The sequence below is a fragment of the Centruroides vittatus genome, unplaced genomic scaffold, assembly GCF_030686945.1.
Source record: "Centruroides vittatus isolate TY-2023 unplaced genomic scaffold, ASM3068694v2 scaffold_1152, whole genome shotgun sequence".
Lineage (NCBI taxonomy): Eukaryota > Metazoa > Arthropoda > Arachnida > Scorpiones > Buthidae > Centruroides > Centruroides vittatus.
In genome coordinates, this window is record NW_027122670.1 from 2,658,787 (window position 1) to 2,673,003 (window position 14,217).

The window sequence follows — 14,217 nt, forward strand, 5'->3', positions numbered from 1 at the left end:
CAATTTATATAAAGATTTATTACATCCATAATAAATTAATAGCTAGGTTATATCTATAGGATAGCAGTTATTATAGTACAAAGTTTATTTACAATTTAAAATATATTAAATAACACCGGATATAGGTTCTCAGGGTACATTATTTAATACACTCCGGTGTTATGTGTTGTTGTTTAAAATATAGTAATATATTTTTAATTTTGTACACATCTTGTACAAAATGTGCACCTCAAGAAAAAACAGGCTCAGAACTACTAGTATAGAAATTGATATATACTGATAAATATGATAATCAGTTATTATCACAAAATTTATATTTCTTTTTACAATAATATATACATATTATTATTGTAAAAAGACTTTAACTTTTATAAATCTGTAAAGTAAATTTCTTGCATTTTAAACTGGCATTTTAAAAGCTGAGCAAAAGGCTTTTCCCAGCCTCAAACAGGAGAGGTTAAGGAGACCATTACAAAGTCCAATAATTTTCAGTTATACTAGGACAGTTATAATATTCAAGTTTAAAGAACCCTATGACATTAGTTAAAAGTTAGAATTGTGTGTGGCACTATCTGTTATGAGATATTATTAACTCTTTAAACGTGAAATTGGTCAAAATTGGCATTGTCCGTTCAAAATGAAATTAGCCGATAGAAAAGTTGTTTGACTTGTTTTGCTATATAAGTTTCCCTTGTAGCCTGAGGGGTAAAAACAATTTAGTCTTCAGCTACATAGTAAGAGAAAGTTTTCAGAGCTTAAGAATTAGTTAAAAAATAACTATATTATTAATTATTATAAAAAGACTAAGAGAGAAAAAGTTTAATTTTGAGGATAGAGATGAGTTTTTAAAAATATTATAAATGCCAGTAACAAGTAAAATTTTAAGTTTGACCCCACTCGATATTTGACACATATGACTCCCTTCTATATCTCCACCCTCTTGTGTTCCATACTTCAAAATTTAGTAACATCAATGTCCTTTATGTATAAATTACCATGCCAAATTTCTTTTCTTAATCTTTATTTCATCATGAGATATTAAATGAAATAGACATGTGCATATCTGGAAGTGTTAAGCCGGAAGTAGTTTCCCACCACTAATCTACATGCTACATGAGAACACTAATGCATGGCTGCAATGTTAGCAGTGAGAACTGTGATGATTATGCACTTAGTTTGCACAGCGTACAATGTATTTTTTTGAATTCAGTATCTGGAAATATCCAATTAAAGGTTGAAAAAAATATGATGTTTACCGAAGATGGAGCTAGAAAAACATTCATTATTCCGAGTTATGGATCTGTTAAAAAGAGGTAAAAACATTGATTTGGTGGGACCTGGAGAAAAAATCCATTATTCCAAAAAAATCCGTTATTCCATGATTTTTATTAAAATGAGATTCTACTGTAGTTATATTGAAATATAATTTAAATTCATGGCTTTTAAGAATAAAAGACAAATTTCTTAATTTCAAAAATTATAAATATTTACAATTATAATAATAATATCATTATACAATATTGTTCTAAAGCATTGCAAACCTACTACAAAATGTGTATTTTTTGCTAAATCCAGTATTAATGGACAAAAAACTTAAGTAATGGTTATGAAATGTTAAACCAGCATTGTATCATCTTGTTGCAAAGAATTGTTCATTCACATTGTACTATAATATGTCATCATCTGTATAATATGTCATACCGATTGATATAAATCAGGGGTCACCAAACCTTTTTCACAGCAGGCCAGATAACTGAGAGAATGACAAGCGCGGGCCACATAACCATTTTGTTCAATACAGTATACTGAATACACAAAAAATAAAGACAACCAATATACAAGGGTGGATCCAAAAAAAAAGGTTACAGGGGTAATAAAAAATTATTTATTAATAATAGACAGAAAATACAAAAGGGAATTAAGAGGCATAATTGCCAATCACTTTTCCACATAATCACCAAATCTATTTAGGCATTTATCTGAAAGCAGGACCAACTTGTATAACCCAGCTTGGTAGAAATCATGTCCCTGCCCAATGAGCCAGTTCTTGGCAGCTGTTTTCACATATCTGGAACAAGGTTCTCTTCAGTAAAGTGTTTCTTCATTTTTGGAAAAAGGAAATAGTCACTGGGTGCCAAATCTGGGCTGTATGGGAGGTGGCTCCAGACTTCTCACTTGAACTTTGCAGCAATTGTTGAGTTTTGCAAGCAGTATGGGGCCTGGCATTGTCTTGCAGGAGGATGACACCATCACTCAACATGCCAGGCCATTCGCATCAGATGCCCATAAGAAATGAATCACAGCTCGCACCTCCAAGTGAGACCACTTTTCTAAATGTCTTGCCATTTCAATCACTCTGACGTGTCAGCGCATTTATGCTACCTACCCACACAACTACTGTAAGATAACTACTATCATTTGTCTCCACTCTCAGAAAAAATATTCCCTCCATATTAATTACTTTTCAAATGCTGCTGCTTGTAACCTTTTCTTTGGATCTACCTATGTATTTATTTACCAATACACAAACATGATCATTGCAGCAAACTCATAATGCTTTTTTAGAAACTTCTTTGCAGGTAAGTACTTACACAAAAAGCACTCCGATATTTAAAGTCGTAAAAAGTCGCTGAATTTTTTATTTCACTGATTTTCCTAAATATTGTTTGTATTAATGTCAGATGCAAAAATCAGATTAGACCAATTTTGGCATTTTTACACTTTAACTTACACTAATTTTTACTTACACTTTAATTTTTTCTACATAGTAACTTTATCTACAATCTATGATATGTCCATATAAATAATTATATTTTAACTCATTTGTGGCACAGTGCAGCAGTGGGCCAAATGAGCTGACCTTGTGGATCGGATCTGGCCCATGGGCCATAGTTTGGTGACCCCTGATATAAATGAAAGATGCTTAGTAAACTGTTCATTTTGATGTCAGTTACTGATGAGTGCTGTTCAAGCATGTAAGTGTTTTTCAATATTTAACTGTACAGTAAGCCAAAGATGCATGAGTTGACATCTAGAAAAATGAAATGAATCAAAATTTTACACAAGAAATATTTAATTATAACTAAAATTGCTCATAGACTGAACTGTTCCTGTTTCACTGATAGTTACAACATTTCAAAGCTTAAGATATTGGAAACGTGGATAATGCCTGTAGTAGGCAGCCATGCCTATCCTTGCCAAAGAATGGCAAAATTCTCTGCTGTTTGAGCCAAAAAAATGATTTGCTATGTCTCAGGAATTGATGGAGTGGAAAGCATCAACAGGAGAGTGGCTGCAAATCCATGTGTTTGTAAAAAGCTCTGTGAAACAAGAAGTTTTGCAATGCAAGCAAGAAGAAACACATTACTAAAACAGAAAATTAAGAAAACAAGATTTGCATGGCCAAAAAGCATTGCAATTGGACAATGGAACATGTCATATTTTTAGATGAGAGCTATTTTTCATTATCCAATTGATCAGCTCCAATTTGATATGTTGTAAAATGGACAAAAGATATTCAGAATGCCTTGTGAGGTTCAAAAAGTATGCATCTTCAGTAATGATTTGGAATGTAATTACCTATAATAATGTTAGAAGGCTTTATTTTGTTCATGGCACAATGAATTTGAATCAGTATGAAATTATGGTTAGATGTTTTATCATTAACATAGAGATTAATTTCAGTTGGAGCCAAATATTTCCAAGAAGATTTGGCATCCTTTCACACATTTAGACAGTTAAGTGTACCACTACATACCTGGTTTTAATGATGTTCAATAGCTTTATAACATTACATAATTATCCAATATACCATTCTTCCAGATGTAAAGGGTGTTCCTGTAACTGGGAATACAAGTGCTGGATTGGGCTTGAAATTCACCTGACATTAATACATTTGAAAATGTGTGGTGTTTTGTGCTCAAAAAGCTTCTACAGAATAGCTTAAAGAAGTGATTGTTTGTATTTAGTACTAGAACATTACTTATAATGTTATTCGAAGTCTAATTAATGGTACACTGGAAAAACTTCAGATCATTATTAAGTCAAAGGTGATTTCATGAAATATTAATGAAAATAATGTATTCATATTCTGTTTTCATGAATAGTTCATCTAAATTTTTTTTGTTTATTAACTTCTCCAAGCATTTGCTCAAAACAGGTTTCTACATTTTTAAGCATTGTATTGTATATATCTGTCATATAACAATAAATTATGGTAAATGAACTTTGCAGTTCTAAATTCTTTTCTATATTCTCTTCTATATTTATTACTACTCGTTGGATTGCAATTTGAAAAAATTGTAGACCTATAAATTCCCACTCTCATCTGTCTTTCTATCTTTCCTTAATCTTCAGAACGTTGTTAGATAAATGAAATTCAAGACTAGATATGGAAAACTTAGGGGCAAAAGGCCCTGATTAACTATATATGAACTTCTGATGCAAACCAGAAGTCATGTTATTTCAATTCAAAAATTTTTCCCTTAAAAGAGTTAGATAAATGACCAGCATAACCCCATTGCTAACAGAAAAGTATGATGCACAGGGGCAAGACACTACAGTACTAATTTGAGGTGGAGAGCATATATTGTATTTTCTTGAAGATAAGACCTAATGAGAAAATAATCTCTAGCATGATTTTTCAGGATGCTCGTAATATAAGCCCTACCCCTAAAATAAGCCCCAGTTAAGATCGTTAGCCAGATTTTGTATTTAATATGTCCATTGCAACCCAAAACAGACATATTGAATTATAAAATAATAATTATATATAAATAAATATTATTATTGACATTAGTTCTTAAATGATATTATAATTAAGTATTTGTAAATACTGAAGCAAGTGCCTTTGGATGAGACATCCCCTGAAAATAAGACCTAATGTGTCTTTTGGAGCAAAAAGTAATATAAGACCCAGCATTATTTTCAGGAAACACAGTATTTTAGATTAAATAAATAAATAAAAACATGATTTAAAATTGCAGCCTGGCATTTTGACAATGTCATAAATAATTGCTTGTCATTAATATGTTATCCACATCATACGTTGCACTTGCATTATTATCGTTCTGCTGATTCATATACATTCAACAGGCATGCAATACGCATGCCTGTTGAATGTTTAGAACACCAGTGTATTTGATATCAATTAGATTTTTAAAACTAGTTTTATATAATTCCTCTATAATTTATATGGAAAGTTTAGTAGAAAATATTAAACAATATCAAATAAAAAATATATAATTTATTTATTTTTATTAATCAGATTATTAAATGAAATATAATAATGACTTGTCAAATTATAATATATTGCTCATAATGATTTACATATAGTACCAGAAAATTTATTAATGATTAGAACAATGTTTTGCTTTCTGCATATCATCTCTTGTTAATTCTTCTATTACATTTTTGAGTTTAAATGTTTTTTATTTATTTTTTTTAATTAGAAGTTTGTAGTAGGTATAAAATATATGAACATACATAATACATAAATATATCTGAATTAGAAACATTTAGAAAGTTTTGTAGCAAGATCAAAATCATTCAAAATGGCAAAATGCTTTTCACTTTTACATTGCGCTTAGAGCATCAATTAACAGTTGCACTGTTTTCTCAATTTTCTTAAACTGTTGACTGATGAGAAAATTCTTAAAAAATAAATATAAAATAATCAGTAAATAATAATAATTAAATTTTTAACTGGTTTTATATTTACTATAATTGATTATATTTATTTATTTATTATGCATACTAGATACATTCCTTGATGCGGGGTGCCATACCATCTCCCAAAAACAAATCGCTTAATTACATTGAACATAAAATCACAAACAAAAATATAAAGTAATATTAAATTACATTAGAATTAACTTAAAGTTAAGGCTAAAATTAAAATTTGGGAGCATCTGTCAATAAAATAAGAAAAATATAATTACTGATTGGTATTATTTATTATTTAATTATTAATAAGAATATTTCTTACCTATTAAAAAGAAAATAGTATAGACACAACACTGACAGATACTCTCAAACTACACCAGCAATTAAACCAAATTTATAGCAGGGAAATCATGCCCCCTAAAACAAAATATCAACGGATTTTTTTAGAAAACAAAATACTTTAAATTGAAAACAAGGTTCTGATAACATTTTAAGAAAAACAACCTGGAAAGAACAATGCAACAAAAATTTCTTCTTGTAATACTTTAAGATGCCCACATTTAGCCAGAATATGCCAGGCATCCACAGGTTCTTCCTCCACACAAAAATTCATTCAAGTAATCATTTAAAAAAAATACAATGAATTACACTTAGCCTGTATAAAGAAAGACAAAATAATAAGAGAAACATTTTGATTATATAAGGAATTATCAAAAAAAAGTAACATTTAAATCCTTAAACCAATTGTTTTATATACACTATTATTTATTTTTCCATTTATACCAAATAAAAAATTATCAAAAATATTAACAAGTAGAAGAGATCAGTCTATTGACTTTAAATTATCACATATAAAATTAATACCATGATCATTAAATGTATTGATAAGAAAACCAGACTAATCTATATGATTTTTACCCAGTGAAAACTTAAAGCATACCTTACTCAAACAAGAGTCATGAAAATTAGAAATCCTAATAAGCCAATTCCTTAACCTTCTAAAAATCATGTTTTATAGAGTCAAAGCACATTCCATCATAATTAAATAACTTGGTGTATAATGAGGTAAACAAAATAAATTTTAAAAATTTCATCACCATTAACTAAATGAAAATCCCATATTTCCGAGGCATATAACAAAGAGGGTGAAACCACAGTTTTCAATAGATGTAAATAATCATTCAAATTACATAATCTAGCAGATTTCCCCAACTGAGTAATTCATCAATAATCTAGCATGAATATTCTTATTGATTATAATGCATTCGAAATAGACCATTAGTTGAAAAAGTAACACCCAAATATTTATAATTGGAAACAACTTGAATTGAAAAACCCTTAAACCAGATTTTATTCTAATATAATTATTTTTAGTTTACAAAAATATATGAGGAGAGTCCAATATTAAAGGTGTACAGGCCAAAATTATACTAACATTTATAATTAAAGAAAATATTTAATATATTCCACAAAAACTACATACTTTTGTTTGTTTCGCAACATTATTGCTGTAAACATTGAGACATTTATCCCAGCATGAATCTAGTTTGAACATCCCTTCACAGTACTGTTGCTTGTCAAGTTGCTTGAAGTAGTCCAGAACGGTGTCTTCCAATTCCTTCTGATCTGCAAAGCATTTCCCTGCCAAAAATTTCTTTAAAGGTCCAAATAAATGAAAATCTGAGGGGCTAAATCTGGACTATTTGGAGATGTTGCAGGACCTCCTATTTCTGCTGACAACCATGGTTTGATTTGATGTGTGGAGTATAATACAGATTTAGCCCCTCAGATTTTCATTTATTTGGACCTTTAAAGAAATTTTTGGTGGGAAAATGCTTTGTGGATCAGTAGGAATTGGAAGACATTGTTCTGAACTACTTGAAGCAACTTGACAAGCAACAGTACCATAAAGGGACATTTAAAGTAGTGTCATGCTGGGATATGTTGAGAAATAAACAAAAGTATGTAGTTTTTATGGAATGTATTAAATATTTTCTTTAATTATAAATGTTAGTGTAATTTTGGCTTGTACCTTTAATGTCAGACACCCCTCGTATATAATTTCTCCATTGTAATATCAATATGTAACCAGTCAAAATACCTTAATTTTTTAGGAATTATCACATCCACAGATGCCGTAATTACTAACCAATCAACAACTTTATTTTACCCAGATGCATTTCAGAAATTACAATATCTCTTCAGTGGGTTTTCTTCCATGCAAGCTAAACAAAACACAAACAATTTTCTGATACACTAATAAATACATAAAAACTATAATAACTATATACAATTACATTTACTAAAAACCATTAAATATTTTATCTTCCAATTCCAATATTCCAATTATTTAATTACTTTCATACTAAGGCATTTTCATCAATTTTTAAAAAACTTATGTTAATTTAAAAATTTTTAAGAGAAACTATTCTAATATCAATAACTATATTCTTTTGTAAACAATATTTTGTTTTGTACAATCCTTGCTATTGTTACTTTCATATCATTTGCCAAAACTCCCAACAGCCAAACATCTCTCCTCCTGCTGCCTACTAGCCAAAAATTGATTCCACAGTTCATGTAAATTTATTCTGTTATCTGTGTTCATTAGTAATAAAAAGTTTTTACTAACTATGTATTTAAACAACTATCTCTTCATCATATTCATCTCTAAATGAACTATTGTTAATGTATTAAGATCAATCTGACATTTGTTCTTTACACAATGTTTAGCTATACTCAAGTTCTTGTAATCATACCTTATTGCTCTGACATGCTCTTTAATTCTTTCTCCTAACTCTCTTCCTATCTCTCCAATGTAAGTAAATGGCTTTTTACATCCACAGTTAAATCTGTATACCATATCTACCTTTTTTAGTCTATTATTAATTTTATCTTCTACTATTGGTTGGTGCTCTCAGTTAATATAATACTTGTTCTACTCTATTTTCTTGATTAGGGATCAATACAATATTACTTTGATAAAATATTTTCTTGATTTGTTCAAAAAGTTTCTAGTATATAAGTTATTTTCCCAAATGTCTGATTCTCTAGTTTATTACTCCTTCTTTTTCTTCTTTTCTTTCAGGTTTCATTTTTGTTAACCATTTATTTAATATATATATATATTAAATAAATGGTTAACAAAAATGAAACCTGAAACAAAAATGAAAAATATATTATATATATATATATATATAATATCCATTTAACAATAACATCTTAATAATATCTTTTACCTAATCTTGTTTTATACTATTTGTTACCCTTTATATTACTGAACTTCTGTCCCAACTAATAACATAGCTTTTATTGTTTTATTAGTGAAAACAAATGAAACAATTAGAGAACTTTTGCTTTTGTTATTATTAATAAAGTTGCAAGTACACAATTCATTAAATAAGTTACTTTTCAGCAAAATTCATTTTTAATAATAAAGGTCATATGTAGAAGGTCTTGAATATTTTAATCTGAATCTGCACTGGGCTAAATGAATATTTTCAGAATCATATAATCCAACCCAAAAAATATCTGAAAAAATTCAATATTCTGTATAGAGTTAATCCATAAGACCCCTAATCCATAAGATATTACTTTGTAATTTGGAAGGCTTTGTCTACACTACTGTTTGGGTTAATTAGCAAACGATTGACAATTCAAATCCATCACATGGCAGTTGATTTTTCCATCTTTTACAGAAATTTTTACTGAAGAATAAGGAAAAAATTATCTTGTTTATTATAAGATTATTTAAAAAAAATAAATATGTATTAAATTCATTGATAATTTCAGAAAGTAGAAACAGAACCTACTAAAGATTCTGGAAATGAAAAAGTTCAGTTTTTTTTGGGAAGTGTTACATCACTAGAACATCAGACAGATGATAGCAAAAATTCTCCTTTAATCATTCCTGGAAGAAAATTATCAGCTCCAACTGTGCCTTCAGTAGGTCCAACATTACGATCATCACTAAAAAAACCAATGTCAAAAGAGGGAAAAAAAGATTTGAAAGGTGTATCTTTCACTGACAACAGGTAATAGTATTAATATTTTCCCATTTGCTTATATAATAAATATTGATTAAATAAATCTTACAAATAAAATAAGTTTAATAAATTTTAATTGATGAACATAATCATGCTACTTTTTCAAACACAAAATACAATGGTGATATGTCATGCATTTTGTGTTGGAAAAAATGGCATGGTTATGTTCAATTGTAATTTATAACATTATATATATGTTTGTATGATTAAAAGTAATTTGCTTGAAGGAAACAAATCATTGTATTGTAACTATTCTGTTTGGAATTATACTCTTACTTGTAATAATCACTAATGTAATCTCACTAATCTGGCAAGTCCTTGCACAGAGAGCTGTTGGATTAGCAAAAGTACTGGATTACTGAGTGTGTATGGCCAAAAGGCAATGAATAATGTTGCTATTTGGTGCTGATTGTTTTGGACGCAGGCAAGCAAATAATATATTGTGCTGAAATACAATACTGTATACAGAAACTCCAATAAACAGGAAAAAAGGAAGTATGATGTAACCAACATTTTCATGGAAATAGAAGTGCAAAGACAATCACACTAGAGGTATTCCTGATAACTGAAAGATCAAATTAGTGAGGGCAGATTAGTGATTATCTATTATAGTTATATCATTACTAAACTTTCTATTATTAATATTATGTAAAGTGACCAAACTTCCAAATTAGGCAGAACAATCCCAGTTTTTAATATGCTGTCCTGATTTTAAAACTGTCTCAATTTTTAAAATGTCTGAAAAATGTCCTATTTTTGGATTGTTTTATACTTATGTTCAAAAATAGTCAATATTCTTTTCACGAATTATAAGTCAAAGATGAATTGCATAAAAATTATAGCATAAAAATTTTAATATTCAATTTTGTGGATCAGTTATAAAAGGGAGTAAGTTGATGGTTTTTACTAATTATCTGAATTAAAAAAATTGGCAAAGCTACACTTGAAGCTGTAATTATATTGTTTGTTCTCACTGTTGCTGTAGATTATTATTTTGTAAACAGAAGTATATGAATAAGTAAAATGTTCATTGGTTTGGTTGTTTGTAATATCTGTCATTGATGATGTCAGAGAGCTCAAAAACCAATAATCGCCAGCTGGAATTGATCACATGACTCATTGTGTCAAGTTGAAATGCCCAACTTAATGTTTTGATTTTTACATTTCAGGATCTAGTCACTTTAATAAAAAGTTACAGTGCTCACAATGTTAACCAGTTTATAGCACACAATACGCAGCTACATCTGTAGTTTTATTTAATTTTGTATGTCCTATTTAAGAATGGCTCACATAACTGATAAATAAATAATGATTTTTTTGTCTAACATCAAAGATGCAGTTATCTATTAAAATTAGAGATGTTAAAAAATAATATATGCATATAGAATAAATAATGAAATGAATATATAATTGATTTATTTCAATAAATATCAATACTATTTGGTCTTTTTGTAATTTAAATTATTTTTTTATAATGATTTCTACAGATAAGTTTTGGATAAAATGTAATCTGTAGAATTTTGTGTTCAAAAGTTTGAGGTCTTTTCTTTTCTTTACAGAAGTAAGAAACATTGTAATAGAATTTTATTTATTTGCAAAGCATAAGCAATGAATGGTTTACTGCATTTTATTTAAGGTCAGGTGGGATAAGTACACCCTCAATTCTGGAATTTGAAATTTCTAGCCAGTAAGAAGGGTAAAGAGTACTTGATTTCAAAAACTAATTGCTGAAATAACTTACCTGGTTCTACAACAACAGGTCATGAATATTGCAGGTCTCATGTGAGTGCTATTTGTTGATCCAGAATATGCTTTTTAAAAATAATACTGGAGGGCACTTACCCCCACTAGTGGAAGTAAGTGCACCTTCCATTGTAACAACTACAAAAATCCAAATAAAATCAAATTCTAGGACAAGTATACTGAAGCTTGACAGTAACCTTTTGCTTGTATAGAGACTTCAGTAAACTTTATTGTGAGTACAAGCATAGCAAATAAAGTAATGATGGCATACTTAAAAGGCCACAGTAAAATCTGCATTATTTATTGTAATTTACATCTCTCCGATTACAATAGAAATGTAAAGTGATTTATGAAATAAGATGAAATTACTTGCAAGGACAAAACACTTCACAACTTACAGTATTTGCATCTATCATTCTACAATATTTATTTAAATATTATATCTTAAATTCACAAATAGTGGATTTTAAATAGAAAAATTAACATACCTGCATTCTGTCAATAGAAAAGACCAAACGTATCCAGATTTTTTAAATCACTGTTGCAATCATAGAAGCAGCCATGTTGAAATCAATTTGAATACTATCAATACCTGTATTTATGAGTTACAAATCAATTTATTAGTATCAGCTTAATTTTAATTACTTGATGAGATATTATAGATAGATATAGTTATTCCACTTACCTTATCTGACCATACAACATATGTAAACTGTTTTGTAAATTTCTTACAAACTGTCAATAAATTATTATACACTGTACAAAAATAATATGTTTCATAATAATAGTTTCAAATTAATTAATTAATCAGACGATACATATAGAAGAGTAATATAAATTCAGTTAATATTCAAATTTATTACTTAATTAATTTATTTAAGTTTTGTTTATTAAATGTAGAATTTGGAAATTTTTTAAAGTAAGTAGATTACATATTAGTAGACAAAAAAGTACATTTTAAAATATTTATATTAATTTACTGAAACATAGAAATATTTGGAATTAGGCTGTTTGACATCAAAGCATACACATTGATAAATAGAGAATATCAGATATACTGATAATTTATTTTATGAAAGCTTAAAAGCAAAGTATATGATTGTTTATAGATCAAATATTAGAATTTCCATGTTATATTTTAATTAAAAGGAGAGGATTATAGGAGCTACTGCAAAATATTAAAGTAGGATCTAGATAAATTTTAATTAAGAGATCAAACTACAAGATCTATTATTCTTATTAATGACTTATTCAATCTACATGAAGTTGTTAAAATAACATACAACTTTTTCCCAAAAAATAATTATCTAAATTAATAAAAATAGACATTTAGTAGTTATTATTAAACATGTTATTAAATATCATTTTAGATAGAATGACATTGATAAATAAACAAAAAAAGTAAGGATAATATGTTGTAACAACATATGGTGAACACATTGGTAAAAGCTAAATTAAGTGAAAGAAGAAAACAATGTGGTGGTTATAATAAGTTGTCATTTGAATCTTAGTTACTTCATAAGTGGAGTGACAATTTTTATGTCTGGACTAATAGAATAAAGCATTTTTATTGTTATTAAGATATTTTTTAAATATTAAACTATTTTACTCATTTATTATTGAAATGCTTTTATATTTTAAAATAAACTTAATTAAATATTACTTTTCCAAATATTTTGTTAGTATCAATATATATAAACAAGTAGTATACATATAAAAAGAATAATAGTAAACTGTCAGAAAATTATAATTTTATTTTACTAAGTTAAGAATAGTTTAGTTAAAACAAAACATTAATCCTGGATAGAAAATATCAAGGAATTTCAACTGTAAAAACTTTTTACTTATAATATAATGGATTGAAACTTGGTTTAATAAAGTTTAAAGACTGATTTTTTCAAACTGAAACATTCATAGCTACACTAGGAGAACTGCTGTGTAGTTTTTTCTATGATTGTCATTTTTAGTGGAGAAATGCTATCGCATGTTTTTCTTTTATGTAAAGTGAACCTTTCCTTATATGCCAAAAGGTGTCGTTTTATTGATATCTGTAAACATTACACTGTTTACAGATATCAATAAAAAGACCAATAAAAATTTCTTTTGATTTTTACTGGAATGAACAACTAATATAAATTTATTAGTTGTTCATTCCAAACTAAATTTTTATTAATCTTATATTGCTATCCACAACATTGATGATATAAAATAAAAATTAATTGCAACTTTTACTAAATAAAAATTATACAGTACATACAGTATTGGACTAAATATCCAGCTTCCAGAAATCTGAATGACCAAAAACCCAGCTATTTTTGAGAACTGGGTAGTTTTGAATTTGGTGAGCTGCAGTACAACTGTAGTTTGTCATGTGGCTGCTTTATTTTGGTTTTTGTGGTGTATACATTACATGATGCCAGTTTTAATGTGACTGCTGGCATACAGTGTGTTAGAAAAATTTCATTCTCTTCTTTTCATTGTTTGTTTTATATTTTATGTATGTATTAGCATGTGCTCAGAAAACCAAATCACTTCTAGTCCCTACCTTACCAGATATTTGGTCCAACACTACATGTGATATAACTTCAAATTTTATATGTAAATATAAAATTTTAACTTTAAATTAGAATAAAAATATTATATTTTCATTCATCAGTCTTATTTGAAACATCCTACTGAATGTAAATTTTGCATATTAAACCAATACAAAAAAATTTTTTTAATAAATATAAAACTTAATAAAGTGAATTTTTATATTTATTAG

The 14,217-nt window shown here is 27.9% G+C and overlaps 1 protein-coding gene across 3 annotated transcripts in view; it reads left to right on the forward strand.

Annotated features, from left to right (window-relative positions):
* LOC136986575 (band 3 anion transport protein-like) overlaps positions 1-14,217 on the forward strand; it is a 107,893-nt gene that overhangs the window by 26,125 nt on the left and 67,551 nt on the right. For all 3 annotated transcript variants that reach the window (XM_067284156.1, XM_067284155.1, XM_067284154.1), the window contains exon 5: positions 9,457-9,698. In XM_067284156.1, coding sequence (XP_067140257.1) covers positions 9,457-9,698 — 242 coding nt within the window. The remainder of the gene's footprint in view (positions 1-9,456; positions 9,699-14,217) is intronic.